The 24,866-nt window shown below is 46.0% G+C and overlaps 1 protein-coding gene across 3 annotated transcripts in view; it reads left to right on the top strand.

Moving 5' to 3' along the window:
* The window catches only part of LOC138566364 (contactin-4-like), a 1,270,454-nt gene that overhangs the window by 1,052,006 nt on the left and 193,582 nt on the right, over positions 1-24,866 (top strand). For all 3 annotated transcript variants that reach the window (XM_069643524.1, XM_069643525.1, XM_069643523.1), the window contains exon 12: positions 3,010-3,137. In XM_069643524.1, the coding sequence (XP_069499625.1) occupies positions 3,010-3,137 (128 nt within the window). The remainder of the gene's footprint in view (positions 1-3,009; positions 3,138-24,866) is intronic.

Raw genomic sequence — 24,866 nt, 5'->3', positions numbered from 1 at the left:
TGATTTAAACCAAACTATGAATCACAAAGAGTGGAAATAAATATGAATGGGTACTAACTGTTACAAAGTAGACATTAGCTTGCGTTTTACACATCAGAGAACTATCAATTACTTGTACTGGTCCTCATGGAGGATATGGGTGATTAAGTTATTACCACTAACGTGTTTGTCCTGTAAAAAAAACAGTTAATGTGGCCATGTTATAAGGTTAAGACCTATGGGGAGGAGATCCTCCAGCTGATTTTCTTAATATTAGATATTTACTTTCCACGTACACCAGTTATTTGTGTGTTAGGACTAGATTCTGTCAACTACTGGTACCTCCAATCTTAAATTAAGATGGGTTTATAGAGCTCTAACAGGGGCTAACAAGCACACATTGAAACACTGCAAATGTAATAATTCACTTTCTGTTGAGGATTTGTTGCACAACCTCATAGCTCTTCCAGCAAGGGAAAACGTATAAGTGCAACGGAGTGGAAAGATGGGAGATTATGATAAAATGTGGGCTATTTTTAATGAATCATATGAGTGACAATTTCAAGTTTGCTTTTGTGTTCCATAGAACCGCCCCTTTCTTTATTTGTATTGTTGTCTTCCTTCCAATGATTATATAATAACTAATTATAGTGAAGTGGGTAGTTAATAGTAAAATGAGATAAATACATAAAAGCTGATCCATGCTTTTTAGGTTTATTTTATTCTGTGGATTTTACATGAAATAAAACATTTATTTAAAGAACGTGTGGTCCGATTTGTGGGTTTCCCTTACAGAGAAAGGAATACCTGCATCATTTTATATAATAAAAATCAAAAAAGTTTAGGCTATACCACCCACATCAGATGGCCTTCGCTTGCACCCCTAACATAGCGGATGCACTCATCAGGTTACAAGTAGGGTGCAGGGGTAGGAGAGGAGCTGGGGTGGATTGTGGAAGCATGGGAAGTGGGAGCAGTGGAGGGAGAGAAGTAGGGTTGAGTTGAGCTATTTCTGAGAAGTTCTGAAGAGTATTGCCTAAAGGTCCTACCTGAAGTGTCAGATGGAAGGTCTTATCTGCACTGTGTCTCCTGCTCCAAAGGCAGAATGCATGGCAGGAAAAGGCATGTTTTCTGTTGTTTGCCCTTTGGCAGTGCTTTGTTTCCAGTCTAGCACTGACGTAGCTTTTAGTGGTGTTCTAGCCTCTGGAGATGGTGAGTTTATCGGCCAGGCTGAGTGGTGTTTTGGTTGGGACTGCTTTGTATGTGATGCAAGCTACCTTGACCATAGGCTTGCTTGAAGAGGTAGTCAGTGTAATTCATTAAGGATGGGGGTGATTTGGTTGGGTTTTCTTGGTCCTGTGATAAGGCATGCTGCTAACTGCTGTGCCATTCGCTGTAGGGATGAAGGTCTTGACTCTAAGAGCTTGCAGACGAATGCATATACTGGTGCCATCCTGCTCAGATCTTCTAGGCAATGTGGGCTTTGAATGACAGGTTACAGTAGATGGTAACGTTGAGAGATTTTGCACTGGTTGAGAGTTAAGGCACGTATCTGTTGAGCTTGATGTTAGTCAGCCAATTCTTGGCTTTGGTGTGCTTGGTTGTGTTTCTTTGGAGAATGAGTTTGGTCTTTGTTGGATTGAGCTTCAAGTAGGTGCTAGACATCCAGACTTGGGCGAGGCACAGAAAGATCTGTAGTTACACCTGTGCGTCATATGCTTATTGGTGTTTCATTCTCCCAGAGGTTTTATGTAGAGGTTAAAGATGACAAAAGTCAGAACTGAGCCTTGTGAAAAAATCTGCAGGTTACTGGGGGCACTGATATCTGGGCGTGGTGGGGCGTATATAGGGTGGCTTAATGTTCGGTGGTAGCGCGTAAGCAGGGGTCCCTTTGTCCAGGAAGCATAAAGCATACCTGGATAGTGATCCTCTCTGTGCTGTATCACTCTCAGAACCCGGGCTGGTCCTCCTGTAGGAGATTATACAGAGTGATCCTCGTGTGCAACTGCAATAGGCTCTGCAATCACTTTGCCGACTGAGGGGAGGAGTGCGATGGGGTGCGTTATCCAGCCATGCCGCAGAATTCCACCTGGCAAAGTGCAGACTGCTCTCATATAAGAGACCAAAGCTTTGCTTCTGAGCTATCCACCCAGAGCATAGCACAGGGACAGTGGCAACAAACATCAACACCACAGGGACACAAGAGGTACATAAGGAAGAAAACTCTGCAGTATTGTTGCTTATAAAGATTCTCTAATTGTTGACACGACCTTCTTTGGCTTTCTACCTTGCACCTTGAGTTAATAGGAATTTGCAAGGCATGTATGACCCCTAGAAGCGTGAAGGAAAGGAAGCATTACAGGAATTAGTCTTATCTGGATCATGTTGGATGCGGTGTGTGGTGGTGGCCAGAGGGTTGTTCTGATCCTGGTGCTATGTTTTAAACCCACCCTGTGAAGAAACCCTCGTCATACTAGTGATGTGTACTCTATCAGTCTCAGCAGCGAGGCCAAGAATTGAATGGGCGTTGAGATTTGAGACCACAGTAGGTGCACACGTAGGTGTTTAATGTGGGATCCTCAGATTGGGAGTGGGAGGGGGGTGGGGAGAAGGTCGTTTCCAGTGCTCACATTTTGTAAATTTCTTACACAATGGAATTATCAGAAATGTCTATACATCAATGATTGTGTATTATACAACATTGTTAATTCACATGTTGCTATTTTCCATAAGTATTTCTGCATTGGAATCTCTGCCCTCTCCCTCTTAGAGGATGTGAATACTTGTATGATGTTCCCCTGGCTTTTGCACTCAAGTCATTCTCTGAGAGCATGTGGCAGGAGGTGTGTGCCACTCAGAAGGCCCTCGGAGACACCTGAGATGGCCCTGTCCCTTTGGCAAGCCGTCAATAATAAATGCAGACTGCCAGACGTGGGCTGCAGCAGACTCGGCAGTGACCGTCCTGCAGACTGCCAGTCTTGGGCTGCAGGAGACTCGGCAGTGACCGTCCTCTCGCTTTTCTTCTTGCAGGGTCACCGTGCTGGAAGACGGGAGCCTGAGGATTGCCAACGTCACCAAATCTGACGCCGGGGCCTACACATGCATGGCCAGCAACCACTTTGGCACAGCCACCAGCACGGGAACCTTAGTGGTGAAAGGTAAGGAGCGACTTGGCCCAGGTACCGTGTGAAGGGAGCGCAAGGGAATGTGTGGGTGCTGATTCGACATCACGGCCTCAGGGAGCCACAGAAATGTGAGAGTGCTGCTCTGGCATTATGCACCGTGAAGGGAGCCCAAAGAAATGTGAGAGTGCTGCTCTGGCATTATGCACCGTGAAGGGAGCCCAAATAAATGTGAGAGTGCTGCTCTGGCATTATGCACCGTGAAGGGAGCCCAAAGAAATGTGAGAGTGCTGCTCTGGCATTATGCACCGTGAAGGGAGCCCAAATAAATGTGAGAGTGCTGCTCTGGCATTATGCACCGTGAAGGGAGCCCAAAGAAATGTGAGAGTGCTGCTCTGGCATTATGCACCATGAAGGAAGCCCAAATAAATGTGAGAGTGATCCTCTGGCATTATGCACTTTAAAGAGAGCCCAACGAAATGTGAGAGTGCTGCTCTGGCATTATGTACTGTGAAGGGAGCCAAAGATATGTGAGAGGGCTGCTCTGGCATTATGCGCTGTGAATGGAGCCCACAGAAATGTGAGAGTGCTGCTCTGGCATTATGCGCTGTGAATGGAACAGAAAGAAATGTGAGAGTGCTGCTCTGGCATTATGCGCTGTGAAGGGAGCCCAAAGAAATGTGAGAGTGCTGCTCTGGCATTATGCACCGTGAAGGGAGCCCAAAGAAATGTGAGAGTGCTGCTCTGGCATTATGCACCGTGAAGGGAGCCCAAATAAATGTGAGAGTGCTGCTCTGGCATTATGCACCGTGAAGGGAGCCCAAAGAAATGTGAGAGTGCTGCTCTGGCATTATGCACCATGAAGGAAGCCCAAATAAATGTGAGAGTGATCCTCTGGCATTATGCACTTTAAAGAGAGCCCAACGAAATGTGAGAGTGCTGCTCTGGCATTATGTACTGTGAAGGGAGCCAAAGATATGTGAGAGGGCTGCTCTGGCATTATGCGCTGTGAATGGAGCCCAAAGAAATGTGAGAGTGCTGCTCTGGCATTATGCACCATGAAGGAAGCCCAAATAAATGTGAGAGTGATCCTCTGGCATTATGCACTTTAAAGAGAGCCCAACGAAATGTGAGAGTGCTGCTCTGGCATTATGTACTGTGAAGGGAGCCAAAGATATGTGAGAGGGCTGCTCTGGCATTATGCGCTGTGAATGGAGCCCAAAGAAATGTGAGAGTGCTGCTCTGGCATTATGCGCTGTGAATGGAACAGAAAGAAATGTGAGAGTGCTGCTCTGGCATTATGCACTGTAAAGAGAGCCCAACGAAATGTGAGAGTGCTCCTCTGGCATTATGCACCGTGAAGAGAGCCCAAAAAATGTGAGAGTGCTGCTCTGGCATTATGTACTGTGAAGGGAGCCAAAGAAATGTGAGAGTGCTGCTCTGGCATTATGCACTGTAAAGAGAGCCCAACGAAATGTGAGAGTGCTGCTCTGGCATTATGTACTGTGAAAGGAGCCCAAAGAAATGTGAGAGTGCTGCTCTGGCATTATGCACCGTGAAGGGAGTCCAAAGAAACGTGAGAGTGCTGCTCTGGCATTATGCACTGTAAAGAGAGCCCAACGAAATGTGAGAGTGCTGCTCTGGCATTATGTACTGTGAAGGGAGCCCAAAGAAATGTGAAAGTGCTCCTCTGGCATTATGCACCGTGAAGGGAGCCCAAAGAAATGTGAGAATGCTGCTCTGGCAGATGTACTGTGAAGGGAGCCAAAGAAATGTGAGAGTGCGGCCCTGGCATTATGCACCGTGAAGGGAGCCCAAAGAAATGTGAGATTGCTGCTCTGGCATTATGCGCTGTAAAGAGAGCCCAACGAAATGGGAGAGTGCTGCTCTGGCATTATGTACTGTGAAGGGAGCCCAAAGAAATGTGAGAGTGCTGCTCTGGCATTATGTACTGTGAAGGGAGCCAAAGATATGTGAGAGTGCTGCTCTGGCATTATGCGCTGTGAAGGGAGCCCAAAGAAAAGAGAAAATGCTGCTCTGGCGTTATGCGCTGTGAAGGGAGCCCAAAGAAAAGAGAAAATGCTGCTCTGGCGTTATGCGCTGTGAAGGGAGCCAAAGATATGTGAGAGTGCTGCTCTGGCGTTATGCGCTGTGAAGGGAGCCGAAGATATGTGAGAGTGCTGCTCTGGCATTATGGACTGTGAAGAGAGCCCAAGGGGATGTGGAAGTGTTGATCTAACATCGGGCACTGTGTGAAGGGTGCCACATGGGAAATGCAAGTGCTGCAAAAGTGGTTTCCCCTAAGAAGCTCTGACATCAGGCACATTAAGCTTGTAAGCAGCAGGCCAGAGGTTGTGGGGGTGGGGTTGTAAGGAAACAGTGACAACTGCCGAACTTCAGACACTGTGGGCAGGTAAATCATGTGCAGAAGAACATAGGGCTTGTGGGACCCCCAGAGGAAGTTGAGATTCCTGCAGTGACATCGAGCACATTGAGATTGTAAGCAGAAGAACAGCGACTGTGGTGAGGGAGGAATGGGGGGGTCTAGAGGGGTGCAATGCCAACAGTGACTATTGCATAACCTCAGGTATTGTAGGCAGGTACCCCACGTGCAGAAGAACATAGGGCTTGTGGAACCCCCAGAGGAAGCTGAGATTCTTGCAGTGACATCGAGCACATTGAGATTGTAAGCAGAAGAACAGCGACTGTGGTGAGGGAGGAATGGGGGGGTCCAGAGGGGAGCAATGCCAACAGTGACTATTGCATAACCTCAGGTATTGTGGGCAGGTACCCCACGTGCAAAAGAACATAGGGCTTGTGGAACCCCAGAGGAAGCTGAGACTCCTTCTCCTTCAATGGCACCGGGCACATTGAGCTTGTACGCAGAAGGGCTGATGCTCTGGGGGGTGGGGATGTATGTGTGTGTGTGGGGGGGGTGGCAACAGTGCCTACTGCCTAACCTCCGGTATTGTGGACAGGTACTCCATGTGCAAAAGAACATTCGGGCTTAGTCAAAAGGCAGGCTGTACTCTTCCAGAGGTAAGAAGCAGCAGTGGACACTTCCAGACAATAATGGGACTGTAAGAACTAAACTAAAAAGAATGTCCAAGGTGTTATGAAAATACGTACTTAGCTTAGGCATGGATGAGAATCAAACAGTACAACCCCAGCCCCGAAAGGCTATATAATGCAGGGGGATACATCCATGCAGGCAAAAGTGAAAAAAGAGAACACATCAATGGTTACTTTGAGAATGCCATCGATAATGTACGCAATGGAGTCCTACCCAGTCTCTTTGGCCCAACACAAGGGCCCGGGGGTTGTAGTGGGGCTCTCTGTCGCAGAAGCAGAGATGTCGGTCCATATTTCTGGATGTGGCAAGCAGCTGGCAAAGGCACGACTAAAAGGGCACCGCTCCAGATACGATGCCAGGACTGGCCTCCTGGCAGGCTCAGGGCACGCATGGCCCTTAATTGAATGAAGCCTGGGTTGGCTGTCTTGGAGGTGGAACGCATTGTGCTGCCACAAAATAGGATCAAATTATTATTGATGAAATTCCGAGCAACTGCAGTGCCATGGCTCTGGCCCTTGGACTTGCTGGGGGTCCCATACTAGAGCCCAAAGAGATCTGGAGGCCTCTTCTGCACTTCCAAAGGTTCCATCTCTTTACAACGGCACCCTAAATAATGACATACTTTTAAAAAAAGACGAAAAAGGTTGATTTAAAAAGAAAATGTGGGGTTCCCAAAAACTCCCCTTTTCTACTGTCTTTTTACCATCCCCCATTCAGTCCAAACCCTTTTAATCCCTTACCCCACCCCATATATACTTTTACTTTAAAATTTGACTATTTGTCGTTATTTAGTTGTTGTTTAAAATGTGTGTTGTTATTCTCTTTTCGTTATAAACACTGGATACCACTTCCAAACTAAGGCACGTATATGAAGTACTCTACAGCCACATGTCCCTCATTCAAGGTAGTTAGGTGTCCTGATCAAAGATCTTTAAATGTATTCAATGTCCTTCCATCTGGGTGTTCTCCGTCAGCTGATAACTAATGGCAGAATGGTCTTTCTACCTTCACTAACACATGTCTTGACCCTTCGGAAAGGGACTTTTTAACTGTCCACAGGTCCATGAAGATGTGCAGAGTAGTGGATGACAACTTCTTTTATAGTGGAGCCATAGCAGAGATGGGTGTATTTTCAGTTCCTCTGCTAGAAGCCATTAGAGACATCTTATTAAGGAAGATCCCACCCCTTCTGCAGTTGTACCCTCAGGCCTTAGACCTCAGAGAGCCATTCTGGGTGGAGCAGAGGATGCAGGGAATTAATCGACAATGCAAGAAAGGATGCTTCCTGTGCAATGGCACCAGTTATGCCGTATCTCCACCCATGCCCAGCCTCCTGAAGAACAAAGGGTCTTTGCCAGGCATCACTTTCTTCTCGCTTGTCCAATCCCTGTTATCAGGCTGCTCTAGAGATGTTTATGGTCCAGCGGTGCACTGCGAAATCAGCACCTCCATATGTGGGTCAGGAATATGTCTCATTTAATAGCTGCAAAAGGGTTTCCTGTGAAGGACTGCACCATATGCTATCAGCAGATTTATTGTTTTGCATGTATGGCAGTCTAGCATCTTATTTGTGGACCTGCCACGAGATGTGAGAGGAATTTAGAAAATCAAATAAGGGCTGCCTTTTTTAAAATAAATCTTCTGATCGACAGGATCTCAGAAACTATTGGCTTATTTCAAATCCACCCTGATCCACCGGCTAAGCTACCAGATTGGGTGTTGCTTGTCCAGATCGAGGCCTTTATGGAGAGCAACATCTTAGACATGAAGCAGTCTGGCTGTAGGCATGGCAAAGAGTCTGTTCTCCTTCAGTTCAATACTTGATAAATTAAGATGCCAAGTGGATAATAATCATGTGCACTTATCGTACTTATTCAGTAATGTTGGCTGCGACCTCTTCTAATACCTATCCTCTATTTCACACAGACCCTCAGGGTTCAGTTCTGGGACTTTTCCTCTTCTCTCGCTATACTTCACCTTTGGCGAATATTATCTCATCCTTCGGTATCTCTCATCATTTCTATGTTGATGATACCCACCTCTTTCTGTCGTGTTCCTCCTTTAGGTCTTCTATTCACAACAATCTAGATTCTTGCCTTACACCTGTCAAATCTTGGATGTCTGATCACTTTATTGTCTTCAATACTACTAAAACTGAAGTCCTCTTTTTCCCGGCTAACACTCTTCCTTCTCCATCTCCCTCTTTCTCTGTTTCTTTTCATCCTTCTTCTCTTTCTATTGCTGATTCTGCTCAGAATCTTGGTCTCTATCTTGACACTGACTTGACTTTCACTAATCATATCTTGATTATATCTCATTCCTGTCGGTATCACCTCTTCAGTATTCGGAAAACTTGTCCTTTTCTCATGTTTAATGCCACTTAACTTCTGATTTCTGATTTCTTCAATTTTTTCACTTTTATTTTATTGCTCTACTTTACAATTTGGTTTTCCTGTTTCTCGTCTAGACCCACAAAAATCTGTTTTAATGCCTCTGTTTGTCTGCTATATCTACTTTCTCCTCATGATTCTATTTCTCTGTTGCTATCTTCTCTTGGATGGTTATCCTTTCAATCACGTCCTAAATAAAATGTTCTTTGTATTGTATTTAAAGCCCTCTATGGACTTGCACCTTTGGTACCTTTCATGTCTTGTGTCCGTGTATGTCCCCGCTCGTGTTCTACATTCTCAAGCTGAATTTCTATCAGCAGTCTCTCGACCTCCTTGTGCCCAGTCACGGTTCCGCTCCTTTTCATTGCTTGCCCCTTATCATTGCAACTCTCTTATGCTTTCTCTTCGTTCTATTACTTCTTATTCTTTCTTTTGCCCTACTCTTAAAAACGACCTTCTCCAGACTTAAGTTGCAATTTTGCATAGTCTGTTATTTTACTTTGATTGTACAGTGTTTTTTGTTCAACGCTTTTGGTGTAATCCTCTTGGATTTATCGGCAGCATTTGATGCAGTGGATTATTCAATTTTAGTAGATTGAGAAATTGTGAACACGTTTCAGGTGGAGCTCTCCAGTGGATGCCTACTTTCGGGAGAGCAGGTTTGCAGAGACTCCCCCCCCCCTTTTTCCAACCACATACAGACATATGTGGGGTGCCACTGGGATCATATGTGTCAACTCTAGTTTTTAATACATGCATTCATACGACAATTTAAAGGAAACTTTTCTGTCCCATGCTCTAATTACTCAAATAATGCGCAATTGCTATTAATACTTTCGAAATCTCAGTCTTCCTCCGTTTCAATCATGCCTACTAATCAAGTAGACATGACATATGCAAACCTACTAAAATTGAATCTTTCGAATATGCAGGTATTGCTTTAGGAATAGAGCAGTGTTTTTGGTGCTCAAAGTACTGTCCAGTGAAATTTAGTATTTGTTCATCACAAGGAAACTGATTTATTTAGTTTTGCAGTTATAAATAGCACACTGAGGCAAATAAGTGACGTTTACATTTGAGTAACATACATAGGAGGAAGTTATCAAGCATAAGGAAATAGAGCTGGCAGTCTGCGCACTTAGATGTAAAGTTAAGGTTTTAATTGTTTTCTGAAGGGCCAGTGTGAGGGTTCAGCTCAGAAGTTTTAAAACTTTGAGTCAAATTCTTCCACTAACTTTCCGTAGACTTTCCCTAAATGCTCAAGTAGCATCAGAAACATGATCAGGTTTTTTGACCTACCCCCACTTAACACAATGGTCCCTTTCCTCGCCAGCAGAGTAAGACCATGCCAAGTGAGGCATTAATTAATTCTTTAATAGATTATGCCAATGTCTTATATATCTGGGTCATCCTGCTTATGCTTTGAAGAAATTTCAACATCTGCTGAATGACAAATCAACCATGTTACACAAGTCCTGCAAGAATAGCATTCTCGGCATTATCCATGAAGCTCTTCATGAGAAGGACACATTTATATTTGAGGAAAAAAGGCAGGCGATGTTCGGACAGCTCACCCAACCCTGCTGACTTCTAGGGTGGAAGAGCACAGACATGGTGAGTTGACAAGCAATGTTGAAATGGCCTTTCCAGCTCTCACTGCCTTCTATGTTTGCATAAGAGAGACATGGGCCTCATTACGAGTTTGTCGGTAACCCGCCGGTGCTACCGGCCGGTGGCCGCCAAACCCGTAACACTGTTCTGCCGCCTGATATCCCAGGATGTCAGACAGCAGAAAGTCCCATGTGAATCCACGGGAATGGGGACACAGAAGCACTGGCACCGTTACTAACCGCAGGGACCGGTGCACCCAGAAGTCTCCAGACCTGCCTTGAGCAACGGCTCCTGCAGGCATACTTGTAGTCTGCCTGTCCTGAAAGGGTGCCGGTACGCAGCTACTGTAAACTTTTATCTCTTAATTTTTGTGCTTCTTCTTCCTCTCTTTCTTTCCTTTCTATCCCTTTCTTCTATCGCTCTCTGTCTGTTGTCATACTTAGTTTGTTTTTCTGCCTGTCATTCTTTTTTCTCTTGCTCCTCCTGATATATCTGCTCTCGTTGCTCCCTGCCTTTCCTTTTCTGCTCAACCTCTTTCAATCTCTTCTCTCGTTCCTTATCTTTTCTTTCTTGTTCTTCTTTATCTTCTCCTTGACTAACTTCCTCGATGCTTTCCTATCTATTTTGAGTAATAGGTGTCCTCCCATCCATTCTTTCTGCATGAGTGCTATCTCGTCAGCTTTATCCTTCTCTCCTTTCCATCTCTTAATCTCCCTGTCTATCTCTGCTGATAATGTTAACCACTCACTCTTGTATTCCTTGTCTTGTATGATCTTATAAATCTCTTCCTTTCTTTTCTTCTCTTCCAAAATATCGTCACTACTGCCAGCGGGGGCAGGGGGTTCATATATTGGATTACTATACCCCATCGCTGCTTTCAACCCCTTTAAAGGATACACCCCTATTTCTTCCATAGTAACACCCTTTGCTTCAGGTGAGGTAAGGGGAGTTGAGGGCTCAATGCCTTCCCCATTATGCTGAATAAGCAACCACTCTTCAGAGGTCTTCTCTTTCCTCTTGGTACATTTTCCAGAGCTCTAACATCGCTAATCTTGTCTCTAATTTCTTCCCGGTGTACGCCATGTGCAAGGATGTGGTCATGTGTTGTAATACCGCTTTTGACAATGATCCCCTTTGTGGCCACGGCATGAACATTTTATCTGCCGTGCCTTCTACCAATTCCGCACTATACTATTTGAGCTTGGGCATATGTTTGGTCAGTGTTTTGCACAGGGGCATGAGAGGAGTATCCCCCATAATGACAAGTCTCAATTGACTGTCGATACTTACCAGACTGTTGAATAAACTTTATACCTTTTTTCAACGTCTTAAAAACAACAAATATGAGCATGCACCATCAATCGCTGCCCAAGCCCCTTAATTTTAATAGCATATCTATTTGCTTACTTGATATATCTATTCTCTTGATTGGAACTAATCACTTTGCTATGCTCAATCACTGTTGATCCGCAACTTTTTCCACAATTCTACCGGACTCAGAGGACCTGTCCAGCAGCTCCAGAACCGGTACCCAGCCAGAACACAGCATGCCCTGCCAGGTTGTGCTAGCAAGCTTCTGGGTGGGACGTGCTGGAGAGTATCTGAACTAAGACCAAGGCCATTACCTGCAAACACTTCTGATCTTTGGGCCGTCCGCCTTAAAAGGACACGAACCCTGCGAAGAGGTTAGGAGGAGTGCCACACAAGCATCATCCAGCATCCATGTTTTAGGGACATTTTCGAGACAGTCGAGTCCTCAAATGGCATCCAGCTGCACCGCTGACTGTTGTCATGCCGCAGTCACCAGAGCTGTCCGAGACACCTCAACCAGCATTCCAGATACGCTAATCAGCACAGAGACAATTATGCTTGGCCACGAGCCACCGCGCCGGACAGCCTGTACACATCTGTCCTGCCTCGGCTTGCTGAACTGCCTGCCGTCTGGTACCTGCAGCTGTCTCCCACCACTATCTCTTTCTCAAGGGCTGCGAAGCGCCCTGGAACCGCCTTGACTCTGTCGGGCACCAAGAACTTCTTCATGACCAGGTACATTGTGGTTCTTCCCACCTGGTCCTTCTCCGAAGGCCCCTAGAGACAATTACAACCCTCTGCCCCCTTGGTGCTGAAACCTAATAACCTTGAACAGTAAGACTTATTACTATACAAACTACCCTCCTGTCAGTATCCCGAGTGCATCCCTTTACTTTGTGAAACTGTCAGTTCTCTGCATTCCTTTAGAGGGTGGGTTGTATTTCGTAGTGTGCTAGAACTGTCTATTGTGATAATAATAAAGTAGATATGTTTATACAACATTGACTGGAAAGTCCCTTGTATCATTGGGTAATAATTGTATTTTTGCTGTGTTGCAAGTACCCAACGATCCACTACCTTGCAGAGATTAGCCTGCTGTTCCGTCCAAATTGGACATGGCTGTTTATAATTGACTTGTGTTTCCAATCTGTCCAGATCCCTTCTGGTCTTCTAGAGGTGCGGGGCTGATTGCTGGTTTAGAAACCGATGTTCATCCCTTAACCACTGGTGCCCCGGAAGTGGATTCATCACACCCTTACCTCCACACCTGTGCAGCACAGACCCCGGCACTCAAATCCTGGACATTACAGACATGAACACCATATACAGGGATACAGCACAGCTTGACCCTTATGCTCCCAGGGCCTTCATAGCACAACTGTGTGGCCACGGCACATCCGGAGCGTGCTGCCCACAGGCTTGCACACAGCTCATGAAACATATCTCTCTTTCGTGAGCAGTAAATTTATATAAATTGATTAACATTTGCTGGCTCCCCTTGGGGTCTACCGCTGGTTCTGCCAAGTAATAATGAAGTCCTCCTTTAAAGATGAGGTCAGGCACTCAATTCCTGGGATTATGGATCCCCTGGTACTCCTGCTCAGTCTGAGCCCACAATCTTGCCTTTGCATGATCAGTCTGCAGACATGCACAGTGCTCTGCCTGTGTTGGCGAGCTACTCTTTTCAAGATTGTAAGGGAAGGGGATACATTCTTACATAAGCTTGCCTTATTTTTTGTATTTTTTTGTATGTCGTTTGAGTTTTATATAGCGCTTTACACCAACGCACTGTACATACAGTCATAGAACGGTACAATAACAAGAACAATAAGAAAACAGTCTTCAACCACATTGCTAACCAGAATGAAGTAGGTGAGACCTCAAGGAGTCAATAAATAAAGAATAGACAGAAATAGAGCAAAGCGAGAAAGGAAGAGCATTCCAGTGTAGAGAAGCAAGCAGCGAGAATGAACGAATGTGAGACTGAGCACAGGGAGGACAAGGAACAACAAGAAGAAATTGCAAAGGACAAAGTGAATGAGATGGGGTATAGAATGTAACCAGCGAAGAAAGCTGTTCAGCAAGCCCATAGAGGGATTTGAAGACTAGACACAAGACATTTCATTTTACATGAGAATGGAAAGAAAGCCATCCGATAGAAGAAGAAATGGAGGCACGAGGAGCTAAGAGGAAGAGTACAACAATAGAAGCATTAAAAACAGATTTCAGAGGAGCTAGATAAATGAGCGGGAGCTCAAAGAAGGCAGAAGAACAATAGAAAGACGGGAGAAAATTAAAGAAGATACCAGGAATTTAGTGGCCCCCAAAGTCAAGAAAGGACAAGCTTTTTCTGAATGTTATAAAAGTGAATGTTATTGCTTCCTTCACAGGGGCAATCATTGTGCCAGCCAGCACCTGTGGGATGAGCTATGGAGAAGTCACAAGTCCTGTACTGTTGGAGCAATGTCAACTAGATATCATGGAATGACAAGACCTGTGACTGACTACCCCGCAACCCTGCCAGTAGCAGGCATTCACTGAAAATGACAGGCTTCTTACTGTCCATCTTAGACCTCTAGCAGGCTTTCAGGGGCACCAGAATGGACACAATATTATGATTCCCCTAGAACCCAGCCACCCTTTGACTGACCTCTCTAGACCTTTGGCTCCTCTGTTCTTATCTTCATTGAAATCGAATCCCTCTGTTGGCATGGGCGAATTGCAGAGTGCCACGGACAGCACAAGACAGCCTTAGGGCACCACGCAGTTGAGAGCTGAGACACTCATTGTTGCTTTGTTTCAATAGGCCTAGAGAAACGGATCGCACCCCAAAGCCCTGCTAAAGCAAGGAAGTGCTAGGGTCAATTTTGCAGCGTCCTGGAGTTCTTTCCTCCCACCGATTTGAAGCAGGAAGGCGGTATTCTTGCATGTTTTGTGAGGGTCGAGATGTACAACTACGAGCTCCAGACCCTGTGTCCGTGGCACTGCCCACTAGACATCTTCCTCCAGCCCACCATTCCTTACAGTGATGTAGAAATGCATATTTTAAAGCGAACAGTCTGTTTGTGCGCATTGTAAAACTAGAGCATCAGATGTAATCCTACTCAAACTAATTCTAGAAACTCTATACTCCCACAATTTTATGTAATTCAAAGTTTGTCAGAATCATCTTTTTCTCCTATGTGTTAATGAATGCAACCAGGATTTAGGTGGAGACACTACCAACTATAACAAGAAAAACAACACCCACATGCATATGTTGACAGTGCAAACATGTAGGGTAGGACAGGAGAGAGTAAATAATCTATGGTAGCATTTTGCATATCTCCACTCTTCTTTGCTGTTAACAGGTGTGCACCAATCATGCTGTTGGAGTGTTTTGAGCAATCTGCAGGATTATAGCCAGAAAAAAAGTGCAGTTAAAACATTAAAACAAGCCTTGTCCCTTAGTTTAGGTCATTAATTCGGTGACAAATCAACTTCCGGGGCCCAGTGGTCCAGGGATGAATATCGGTTTCTAAACCATCAATCAGCCCCACACCTCTAGATCACAAGAAGGGATCTGAACAGATTGGAAACACAAGTAAATTATAAATCTGCTTGTGCAATTTTGGTAACGTGGACGGAATGGCAGGCTTATCTATGCAAATTCGTGGATCATTGGTTATTTGCAACACAGTGAAAATAGAATTATTACCCAATGATAAAAGGGACTGTCCAGTCAGGGTTGTATACAAATATCTACTTTATCATTGTCACAACAGATAGTTCTAGCACACTACAAAATACAATCCACCCAGTACAGGAACACAGAGGACAGACAGTTTCACGTAGGAAAGGGTTGCACTCTGGATACTGACAGGAGGGTAGTCAGTAAAGCAATCAGTCTTAATTGTTCACAGTTATTTGGTATCAGCACCAAGGGAGCAAGGGGTTGTAAATGTCACTTGGAGCCTTCCAAGAAGGACCAGGGGGACAGAACCACAATGTACTTGGTGCTTAAGATGATCTTGATACTCGACAGCATGGAGTCAGTTCCAGGATGCTTTGTAGCTCCTGCGACAGAGTTCAAGATGGGAGACAGCTGCAGGTATCAGGCGGCAGGCAGTTCGGCAAGCGAGGCTGGATGGACGGCTGCAGGCTGGCCTACATGGCAACTTAGGGTCAAGAATTATTGTCTCTGTTCTGGTTGCCGGATCTGGATCGCTGGTCGAGGTGTCTCGGATGGCTTTAGTGACTGCAGCGTGACAAAAGTGAGTGGTGCAATCAGTCGCTGTTCGAGGTGTTGACTGTCTCCAACATGTCTTTAAAAGATTACGCTGGTTGATACTTGTTGTGGCACTCCTAGCTTCTTTGCAGGGCTCATGTCGTCCTTTAAGATGGATGGCCCAAAGCTGAGGAGAGTGTTTGCAGGCAACGTCCTTGTCCTTTGTTCAGAGACTCTCCGGCACTTCCCAACTAGGAATCTCGCTGGCAGAACCTAGCAGGGCACGCTGTGTGCTGGCTGGGTACCAGTTCTGGAGCTGCTGGATGGGTCCTCTGAATCAGGTATCTCACTCTGTTACTTGGTAGATGTTTAGGGGAGAGATCTTGCTTCCCTCTTGGAAATCCTGGCCTTCCTTCACTGGTGGAAGCTGTAAGGCAGACTGTACCTTCAGCCAAGGTCCAAAGGAGTCCTTCTTCTTACTCCTTTCAAAGTCATCAGATGATCTTCTAAGTGATGGGCTCAGCCCTAATTTAAAGCCAAATGGACCCCAGTGATTGGGGCAGGCTACGCCTACCTTAATTAACCAATCCTGGGACCCCACCAACAATCTTCTGTTATGTGTGAGGTCATAACCAGAGTAATAGGAAAGTTAAGGGGTGACAACATGTAATACTAAGTGCCACCCATCTTTCTGGCTGTTGTGGATCAAAGTGTCTCTCTGGTTAATTGAGCTCTCTGTGACTCCTGATTAAAGTGCAGGTCTTCCTTGAAGTTTGTGGTGAGAACAGACTTTCTGTCTCCATCAAATCACATACACCTTCCCTCTGAAAGGGGGTTCCGTGCAGGGGTTGCCAACTGTAAACAGTTGACCCATACATGACATTCAATGCCCTTCATACAGAGGGGTGGGAGAAGGCTTAAAGCTGGCACATTGCATGTCAAAGAGGTGTCGGTGTTTCCTGTTCCTTGTGTTAGTTCTGTGACCAGGCCTCTTGACAGGGATATTTTTCCATTTAACTCTCATCAGTATGCGCTGCCACCACACAGAACTTTGACAATAGAACAGGGCGGATTCATGGAGCCTTTGATATTTTAATTAGGCTAGCCATTGCTGGAGGAAGGCGTTGCCTTCTCCCTTCAGAGATGCTTTGATGTACGCATGTATGTCACATTCCAGCTAAATGTGACAGGGAGGACTGTGCCTGTAGGCTTGACTATGTGTTTGTTGTGCGGCGTGCATAGGAAAATGTGTGCGGATTAGCCCCACACATTTTCTGAGGTTGATCTGCCTTCATTCATTTTCATTACAAATCTTCAAAAAAGCCCAGGCCAGTGCACATTCCGTGTGCGGATGGTAGAATTCCTAAAGCATTCTCTGTGCGTTTTGATTGGGCCAAATAACAAATAGTCTGGAGAAGGCATTGGGCCTCATTACACGGTAGGCGGAGAACCATGGCGCTATTAGCGCCATGGTTCATGCCGGTAAAATACCGGCACCGCCTTGGTGGAAAGGGGAATTACCGCCCCATTCCAAGGTTGGCGGGGCGGTAATTCCCCCTTCCACCATTGCCCTTCCCCATTCCCATTTTTGCCCCAAAGGGCATAATGAGAATGGGGACGGCGCTAATTACAGTACCGCAAATTGCGGTACTGTAATTAGCTCCCTGGGTCCCTTTTCCGGTTGGTTTTTAACGCCTGCAAAAAGCAGGTATTAAATTCCCCAACCCGCAAAGGGACCTCGTAGTAAGGCGGTAAGGATTTACCGGTACCGGTAAAATACCGGTACCGGTAAACCCTTACCGCCTACCGTGTAATGAGGCCCATTGTCTCCCAACCTTGAGAGGTCTGTGTGTCTGAAAACCTGCAGAAATCATTTTCTGCACATCTAGATCAGCTCTTGGCTGCTTTGGGCATGGAGCAGGCCTAGCCCATGGACCAGGATCAAGCCGTTCCAGTGTGCTTGGTCATGCCTTTCCTGCAGCACTGTGAATTGCTTTGTCCGTGGAGCCGGAGCAAGCTTGGTTGGCAAGAATAGAGCAGGCCGTGCCCACAGATCTAAATAATGGAGGGGGCCTTACCTGTGGACACCATGAATGACAATGAGGAATGGCCTGGGAGAACGTGTGTCAGATATTGAGGGTCTGATGGATGGGCCTCAGAGCGCCCATATGGATTATCATCCAGATAACGTCCATCTCCTGTTTATCTGCGTGGGATGGATGAGGAGGCATTGATTCTATGCCGACGGATCAATCGCGCCCTGGCTGCAGTCTAGAACGTTGATTGGTCGAAGCGCTCGCATGGATATCTGTGCCTAATGATCTCTGTCCATCCGTTATATTGTCTGATAATATATAGAGAAGATTAAACACACTGCGCGTTTTATTACAGCCGGAGAATTGTGTCCCAATTTCCAACCACTCTGCAGCATGTCGATAGAAGCACCACGGCCTCGTGATTCTCCCATGTGGTTCCTAAAATATACACTCACTTAACAAACACCCAAACTGCAGACTTTGCAGAATAGGTGGCAGAAGGAACAAGGCACACGCATACCTCACACTATGAGCAGGTGTAAAACACACACACACACCCACACCACGATAGCATGGTCACTTAAATAGACCAGGAACAGCACAGACAGGCGCCGTGCAACACCATTCTCGCACAGGGGACAAACACGGCACGCACCGCTCCACCACAACTTCCTTCCCAAACTAACAAAATAGGTACATCGTGGGCAGTCGCAGTTCTGTGTCATTCAAAGTCATATATAACAAGTGCAGCACATACAGCTGCAGTGGAACAGCCTTCACACACAGTGAACAAACTCGGCATGGGCAGCTCCACTGCAACCTCCTGCACACAAACACAGACTAGAAAGAGCCTGGGCAACTAGAGTGCTGTTTCCTTCACACTCACATAGAACATGCACTATGCAGACAGCTGTGTTACAGCTTTCTTACCACTCACACACACACTACACACAATTATAGACACATACATCTGACGCACTAAACACGCCGCTTTCTTCACGCACGCAGAAATAGCACATGAATGATAGCAGCAGTCCAGCTTCAAGCACACATGCAAGTCAGATACAGCATGGATACATTGCTAGGTACTTTAAGCGGGTCGTAAATGTCGACCGATATTCCAGAACCCTCGAACAGGTGCAGTGCAGTTTCTCACAGTACTCAGATTAGGTTAAAACATTGCCTGGATATAAAAATGCATTCAAACAATGCTTATTTCCACCAAGAAAAAATGGCCCTGTGACCAAGTCCCCTGCCTATCTATTGTCTCGGGAGGATAGCTCAGCGGCAAGGTGCTCACCTTGGAAGCAAGTCAACGGAGCAGCACAGGTTCGATCCCCGGGTCCGCGCTTAGAAACCTCTGGGTATTAAGCGCGTTATAAATAACCTATCATATCATATCAGGGTACTGGGTGGTGTGGTTACAAGGGCCAGGTGGCACTGCCCACAACAAGATTCTAGGCCCAGAGATGGTCCATGCCCCAGCTCTATTGCAGTGGACTGGCACTAGGAATGGGCCTAGTCGGTATCTGGTTTGGTGGCATAAACTGTAGCATAGATGTGCATCAGCACTGCCTTGGAACACTGTGCAAGGGCTGTCTGCCCGGTAGAGAGCAGAGGGCACATACCAAATCCAATATGGTGGGTAAGCTCTTTGAAAGCTCAATCTGCATTGCACTGTGGTTTTCTGAAGCTGCGATGCCATCAGATGTGTTCAAATAAAGAGGACCAGAACACCAGCCAGAAACCCAAGGCGCACTCGCTCATAGTGAGTGCAGTCCCGCGACGGGAAGACTAGAGATCGAGAGGGTGTGTTAGTAGTTTGAGGGATGTACATGTACTGCGGAGTTGTGGGGGCTGCCAACTTGTGAAACCAAGAAGGGGGTGAAAGGAGTGTGAGCGCAGAAGGATTGTTGAAGGCAAAAAAATGAGGAGAGAACACCAGGAGGCAATTTGGAGGGGGCAACAAAGAGTAGGGTGAGAGGAGTTGTGAAGAGGAGGTTGGCAGGAGCTCGGAGGAAGTAGTGGCAAGGAGTAGTGAGGTGGAAGTGTGAACGAGGTGTGAGGAGACCACCAAAAGGAAAGTGGGAGGTGTTGCACGTAGGATAGCAGCAGGATATGGGAGGATGAGGATGGCAGGAATTGAGAGGACACCGATGGAAGGAGTTGTGAGGAGGAAAGGAATGAGAGCACCGAGGAGAGGGCTTTGTGGAATATCCGTTTGAAGCTGAAAAGGAGCGCAATGGAGGAGGTGGTAGAAAACCATACGATTGAAACCAGTGAGAACTATGAGAAGGCATTTAGGAGGACTTCTACAGGAGAAGATGCGGAGCGAGGAGGAGACAGGAGGCCCTTTAGGAATTAGGCAGGTTCACGGAGTCCAGGACTAAGTCACGCTCTGGGGTTCTGGGATAAGGCAAGGACCCTGGAAAAGGGAAGTAGTGAACACAAGATAAGCTCAGCGGTTTTGCCAGCAAAACCCAAACATCTTCCCCTTGAGAAGCCCAGGGCTTAAGAGCAAATAGACATGGAATACCCTAGGGAGGGTCTCCCACGACATCAAGGATGAGAAGGGGATGTCCAGAGCTTGAGGAACCAGGAGCCAAGAAAGTAGCATCAGAGACACGTAAAAAGGCCAAGACTTTGAGAGGCTCCGAATCCAATAACCTCTTGGCAAAGGGAGCTTAGATTGGACCCAAAGAGGAGTTTTCCTATGGGTGTTGCTGGAGACACCATCCTGTTTGTTGAATACAGTTTAAGTTGCCTTTCATTGCTTATTTGGCCCAACCCTGTAGAAACCCTAAGAAACCCAACTTGAAATATATTTCTCTGCGTCTGCATGGTGTCGATCCTACTCAGATTTAGGAGTTGCAGTCCATCAAGTGCAGTGCAGCATTCCAGGCACATGGCTCCGCGGTGAATCACTGAAACTTCTTTAAATAATGCTTTATTTGGGTGTATGGCCTACGAAGCAAAACCTATGAACATGTATACGACGTGTGACTAATGGGGGTGACGTTGACAATAATTCATGGTTTCATTTTATAGATTTCTAAGAAGAGCCTCTTATGTAGAGTGCAGCACATCTGGACAGGGACAAGACTTAACAATTTATAAAGCCTACAAATCCAAGGTACAAAATATGTTCGCACAGCACATGCAAATCCAGCTTTCCTCCTCATTCAACACTAGAGCTAAGACTATAATGTGTATCCAAGATCAGACAATCCAGTACACTGAATCCATTAACCAGCCAATGCCAATTGAATTCTCCCGAAATACAAGACATCAGCATATAGTGTTTGTCCAAGATCAGTAGACTACAGACCAGCAAACCTCACTGGTGTCCACTGCTTCCCTTCACACGGAACACCAGCATTCCCAACATACTTTTTGCGAAGATTACACGGCCAGATCTCCCAGTGTCCCTTGCTGTCTGCCCCTGGTAAAATAACATCCCATAATACCTGCTTGCCCAAGATCACAAGACTTCACTGCAGTCAGAATACAGGACTACACGCACAGCAATGAAAACAAATCAAAGGAATGCCTTTCTCGCGGGATATGTGAAATGTTGTAATGAACATAACATTTGTAGGATAGGCACAGTTGTGAAGCTCTGGATAGAATATGCCACTTATTACTTTACAGCTTTATGTGTGCAGGTGTAACCTCGTGCTCCAATAATGAAGGCAAATTCAAGACACCTGCCTATAGCGACTTATACCTCCTTAGTAGCTGAAGTAAGCAAAATCCAATAACAAGGAACAGTGTCTACTTGTATTGATGTGGGTGCTGGTCTTTCGACAAGAAACCTGTACATAAGTCGGGCAATACCTCAAGAGAATGCCCTCCCAAGCGAAAACCTGAAATGTACAAGATGACGCTCAGGTTGAGGTAGATGGAGAAGATACGAGCACACAGGGGGCCATGGCGTGATATATGCACGCCGATGGCAAAATGCATACACGCTTGGTTGGAGGCACTTAATGGGTTATGGGGACAGAGATGTTGCAGGTAAAAGAAATGTGTAGAGGAACAAGCTGAGCATAGAGCTCCAGCTGGCATGGAAGCCGGGGAGATCATGTGGCAGGTGTGTTGCAAAGTTAAGGATTTTGTCACAGAGATGAAAAAGTAGAGCGGTAGGCCAAGGTGGAGGCTCCAGCAGTAGCTGATCTGACTAAGCAATTCAGTGGAGATACTAGTGCTTGAAGAAACAGTAGTGGACGGGTGTTCCTGATGTCTTGTAGTTGTGGCAGTGGTTGTATACGAATTGACCATTTGAGAATTGATCGTGGGGGAATTGATCGTGGGGGAATTGACTGAATTTAAAAGGTCGATTAGGACACATATGCATGGGTAAACCCTCTGCCACCCCCACCCAATCCAAAAAACCCTGAAACTCTCCACCCAATCCCTTTGTATTAATTTTAATACATCGCCAATCCTATATATATATATATATATAACTAAAATGTCAATTGTGTAAAAGGACAATTAGGACCACTCTAATTCGGTCAATTAGGAAAAAAAATCAATTGTGCACGGTCAACTTGGGTAATACCGTGGCAGTAGAGGGAATTCATTGTTGGAGCTTTGGATCACGGTTAAAGATGTCCCTAAAATGGCAAACCTTGCAGGAGGGGATGGGGAGGTCAGGAGAAAAGGTTATCATTGAGGGGGGGGATGGAGCATTCCTGGCTGGGGGGATGATGACTTCAGTCTTAGAGGAGTTGAGCATAAAACAGGGCCATGCAATACGAGTTAGCCTAGAGACTGTTAAAGGTCCCATAGAAGAGGGCTTGGGTAAAAGCAGGAAAGGAAAGAAAGACTGAGTGTCATCAGCGGAGATGCGGCAGATTAACCCGAAAAGTGGTAAAGGGGCTTACAGAGGCTAAAGAATAGTCGTCCCAGGGTGGATCATTGGGGGGTGTCCACTAGAAGTGGTCTGGCATTAGACGTCTCTGTGTGGCTGTGTCCCTGGAGATAGAAAGCATAGTAGTCCGAGACGTAGGAAGCAATTTGGGCTAAGTCTACTGGTGTGAAATAAAAGTGTGGATAGGTCCATGAGAAAAGGGCAGTGACCTATAATGTCAAATGGTGAAAATAGGTCAGGAAGATGAGAATGCAGAAGACTGTGGTATCGGCCGGAAATGCAGACAAAAAATGCTTTACTGCACATTCACCTGCTTGCAAAATACTGACTCCCATTACACTGAACAAGGGGAGCGGGGTTTGCGGGGTTGTCCCTGCTCCCTTTGTTCAGTGTATTGAGTTCAAGGGTAGCGGTGGTGTCCCCCGCTTCCAGCAAATGGGGGAAATAAAGTTTAAAAAAAGGTGGAAAACAGAAAAAGGAGCCTGTGACACCAGCTCCGACCCACGTTAGTGGAAAGGAAGCAACACTTCAGGGATAGAGGGGAGTCGGCGGCACACACAGAAGTGTGCTGCTGAAAGGTAAGTATGTATATATAGGGGAAGTGGGTATTGGGAGGTGGGAATAAGTGGCCTACTTGATCACTGCGCCAGCTGTTTTTGTATTGTAATCAGCATTTAATTGTTGGGATTATCAGCGGTGCAGTGATCACATAGATCCGTGTTGGGCAGTAGTGAGAAAATGACTGACATGTCAGCGCTATTTCAGTGGAGTGACCGTTGCCACGACCTAACTAAAGTGGGTCACGAGGCTGTTAGCTTCCACATAACTGGTAATCATGTTGAAAACCACACACTTGAATTGGAAACTGAGAGAAATGATGACTATTAATAACAGCTGTGACTTAGAATCTTAAACACCTAAAATGCGATGTCAAATTAAGAGGTTGTCATGACCATCTGTCGCCCATTGAATGTCGCTCTGAAATAAGGCTTCCTCTGAGGAGCCTCAAACTGGACATCAAGTGGATTAGAACCCATCCTTCAGTTGGGTTCCTCCCCCAGACCACCTGAGCCCTTAATGATAGAGTTACCCACCTTCGAGTACCCTGCCTGCTCCTCCCCTCAAGCAGACTTAGCACTTGGTTTACAGATAAAAGGCGACCACGCCCTGTCGTTTCCTGGTCTGACACCTTCCCATCTCATCACACCAGTCACAACACACACACCCTCCTCCCTCCTTCCTGGCAGTAGAGTACATTGGCATAACAAAAAGCAGCTTTAGCGCTTGCTCACGTGGCGTGGCTAACTATGTGCCATGGCTCGTGGGGGCCCATTTCAATATGATTGGGTACTCCCTTGCTTACAGTTAGGAGGCGTGGACACAGTCTGTGGCACCCTTGAGTTGCTTAAATAAGAATGGATACAAAGGAATGCCTTTTAAGGTCACTTGGCAGGCACCCAGAGGTGAGACGAAACACTAAACTGGCACTGAAAAGTTAGTAACTGCTCTGTCACTAAGGTGCTAACACAGATGAAACCAGAGTAAAGGGCAACAAGGGGTAAACACTGCTGGCTTCCGTCAAAGGCAATCTGTGACCTGTTGCCAAGCACACCTTTATTTAAAGTCTTCAGTTAAGGCAGTGGTCTTAAAACTAGGGGGCCCATAGAATGTACGGTGAGTGGAGGGGCTGGGGGCAGAGGGGGTTTACTGTTTAAAGTAAGATTCATATGAATGTTTATAATAAAAAAACGATTAAGGTGACTGCTTTTAATAGAAAATATAAGCATTAGAATATCTGCTTATACTTTTAAAGTTCCTGGGCCCTCCCTGGACATTCTTTGCTCCTCCCCTAGGGAGGGAACAATGCCTATGTAGGGGGACTCAGAACATTTCTTTGTACTAAGAGGCGGGCAGTCGGTATGAAAGTTTTAATACCACTGAGTTACGGTGCAGGCAGAAAAGGGCAGCCTGTAACACGCACACAAGGCAAATAGCACATTTAATGCCATGATACAAATAATATGTTGCTTTGCAGTAATACAGCCGAAATAGTGGCAGCTGCGTGGGGCCCCCTCCCCGAAGCTCTTGAATACATACACAGCACAACCAATTCACAACACTGTGGCACTGGTAGGCATACAAGGCACTGATAGGTTCTAATTTGTCTTCCGGATCGGTCCAGCAAAAGATATGTAGAACCCTAATTTGCACAATATGGATTGAAATTATCCGTAGCGACATCACAATAAAAAACATTACAC

Source organism: Ambystoma mexicanum, chromosome 2p, assembly GCF_040938575.1.
Source record: "Ambystoma mexicanum isolate Mex_15411 chromosome 2p, UKY_AmexF1_1, whole genome shotgun sequence".
In the NCBI taxonomy this organism is placed as follows: domain Eukaryota; kingdom Metazoa; phylum Chordata; class Amphibia; order Caudata; family Ambystomatidae; genus Ambystoma; species Ambystoma mexicanum.
The sequence above is the reverse complement of the archived record's forward strand: the minus strand, read 5'-3'. Positions and strand labels throughout refer to the sequence as shown.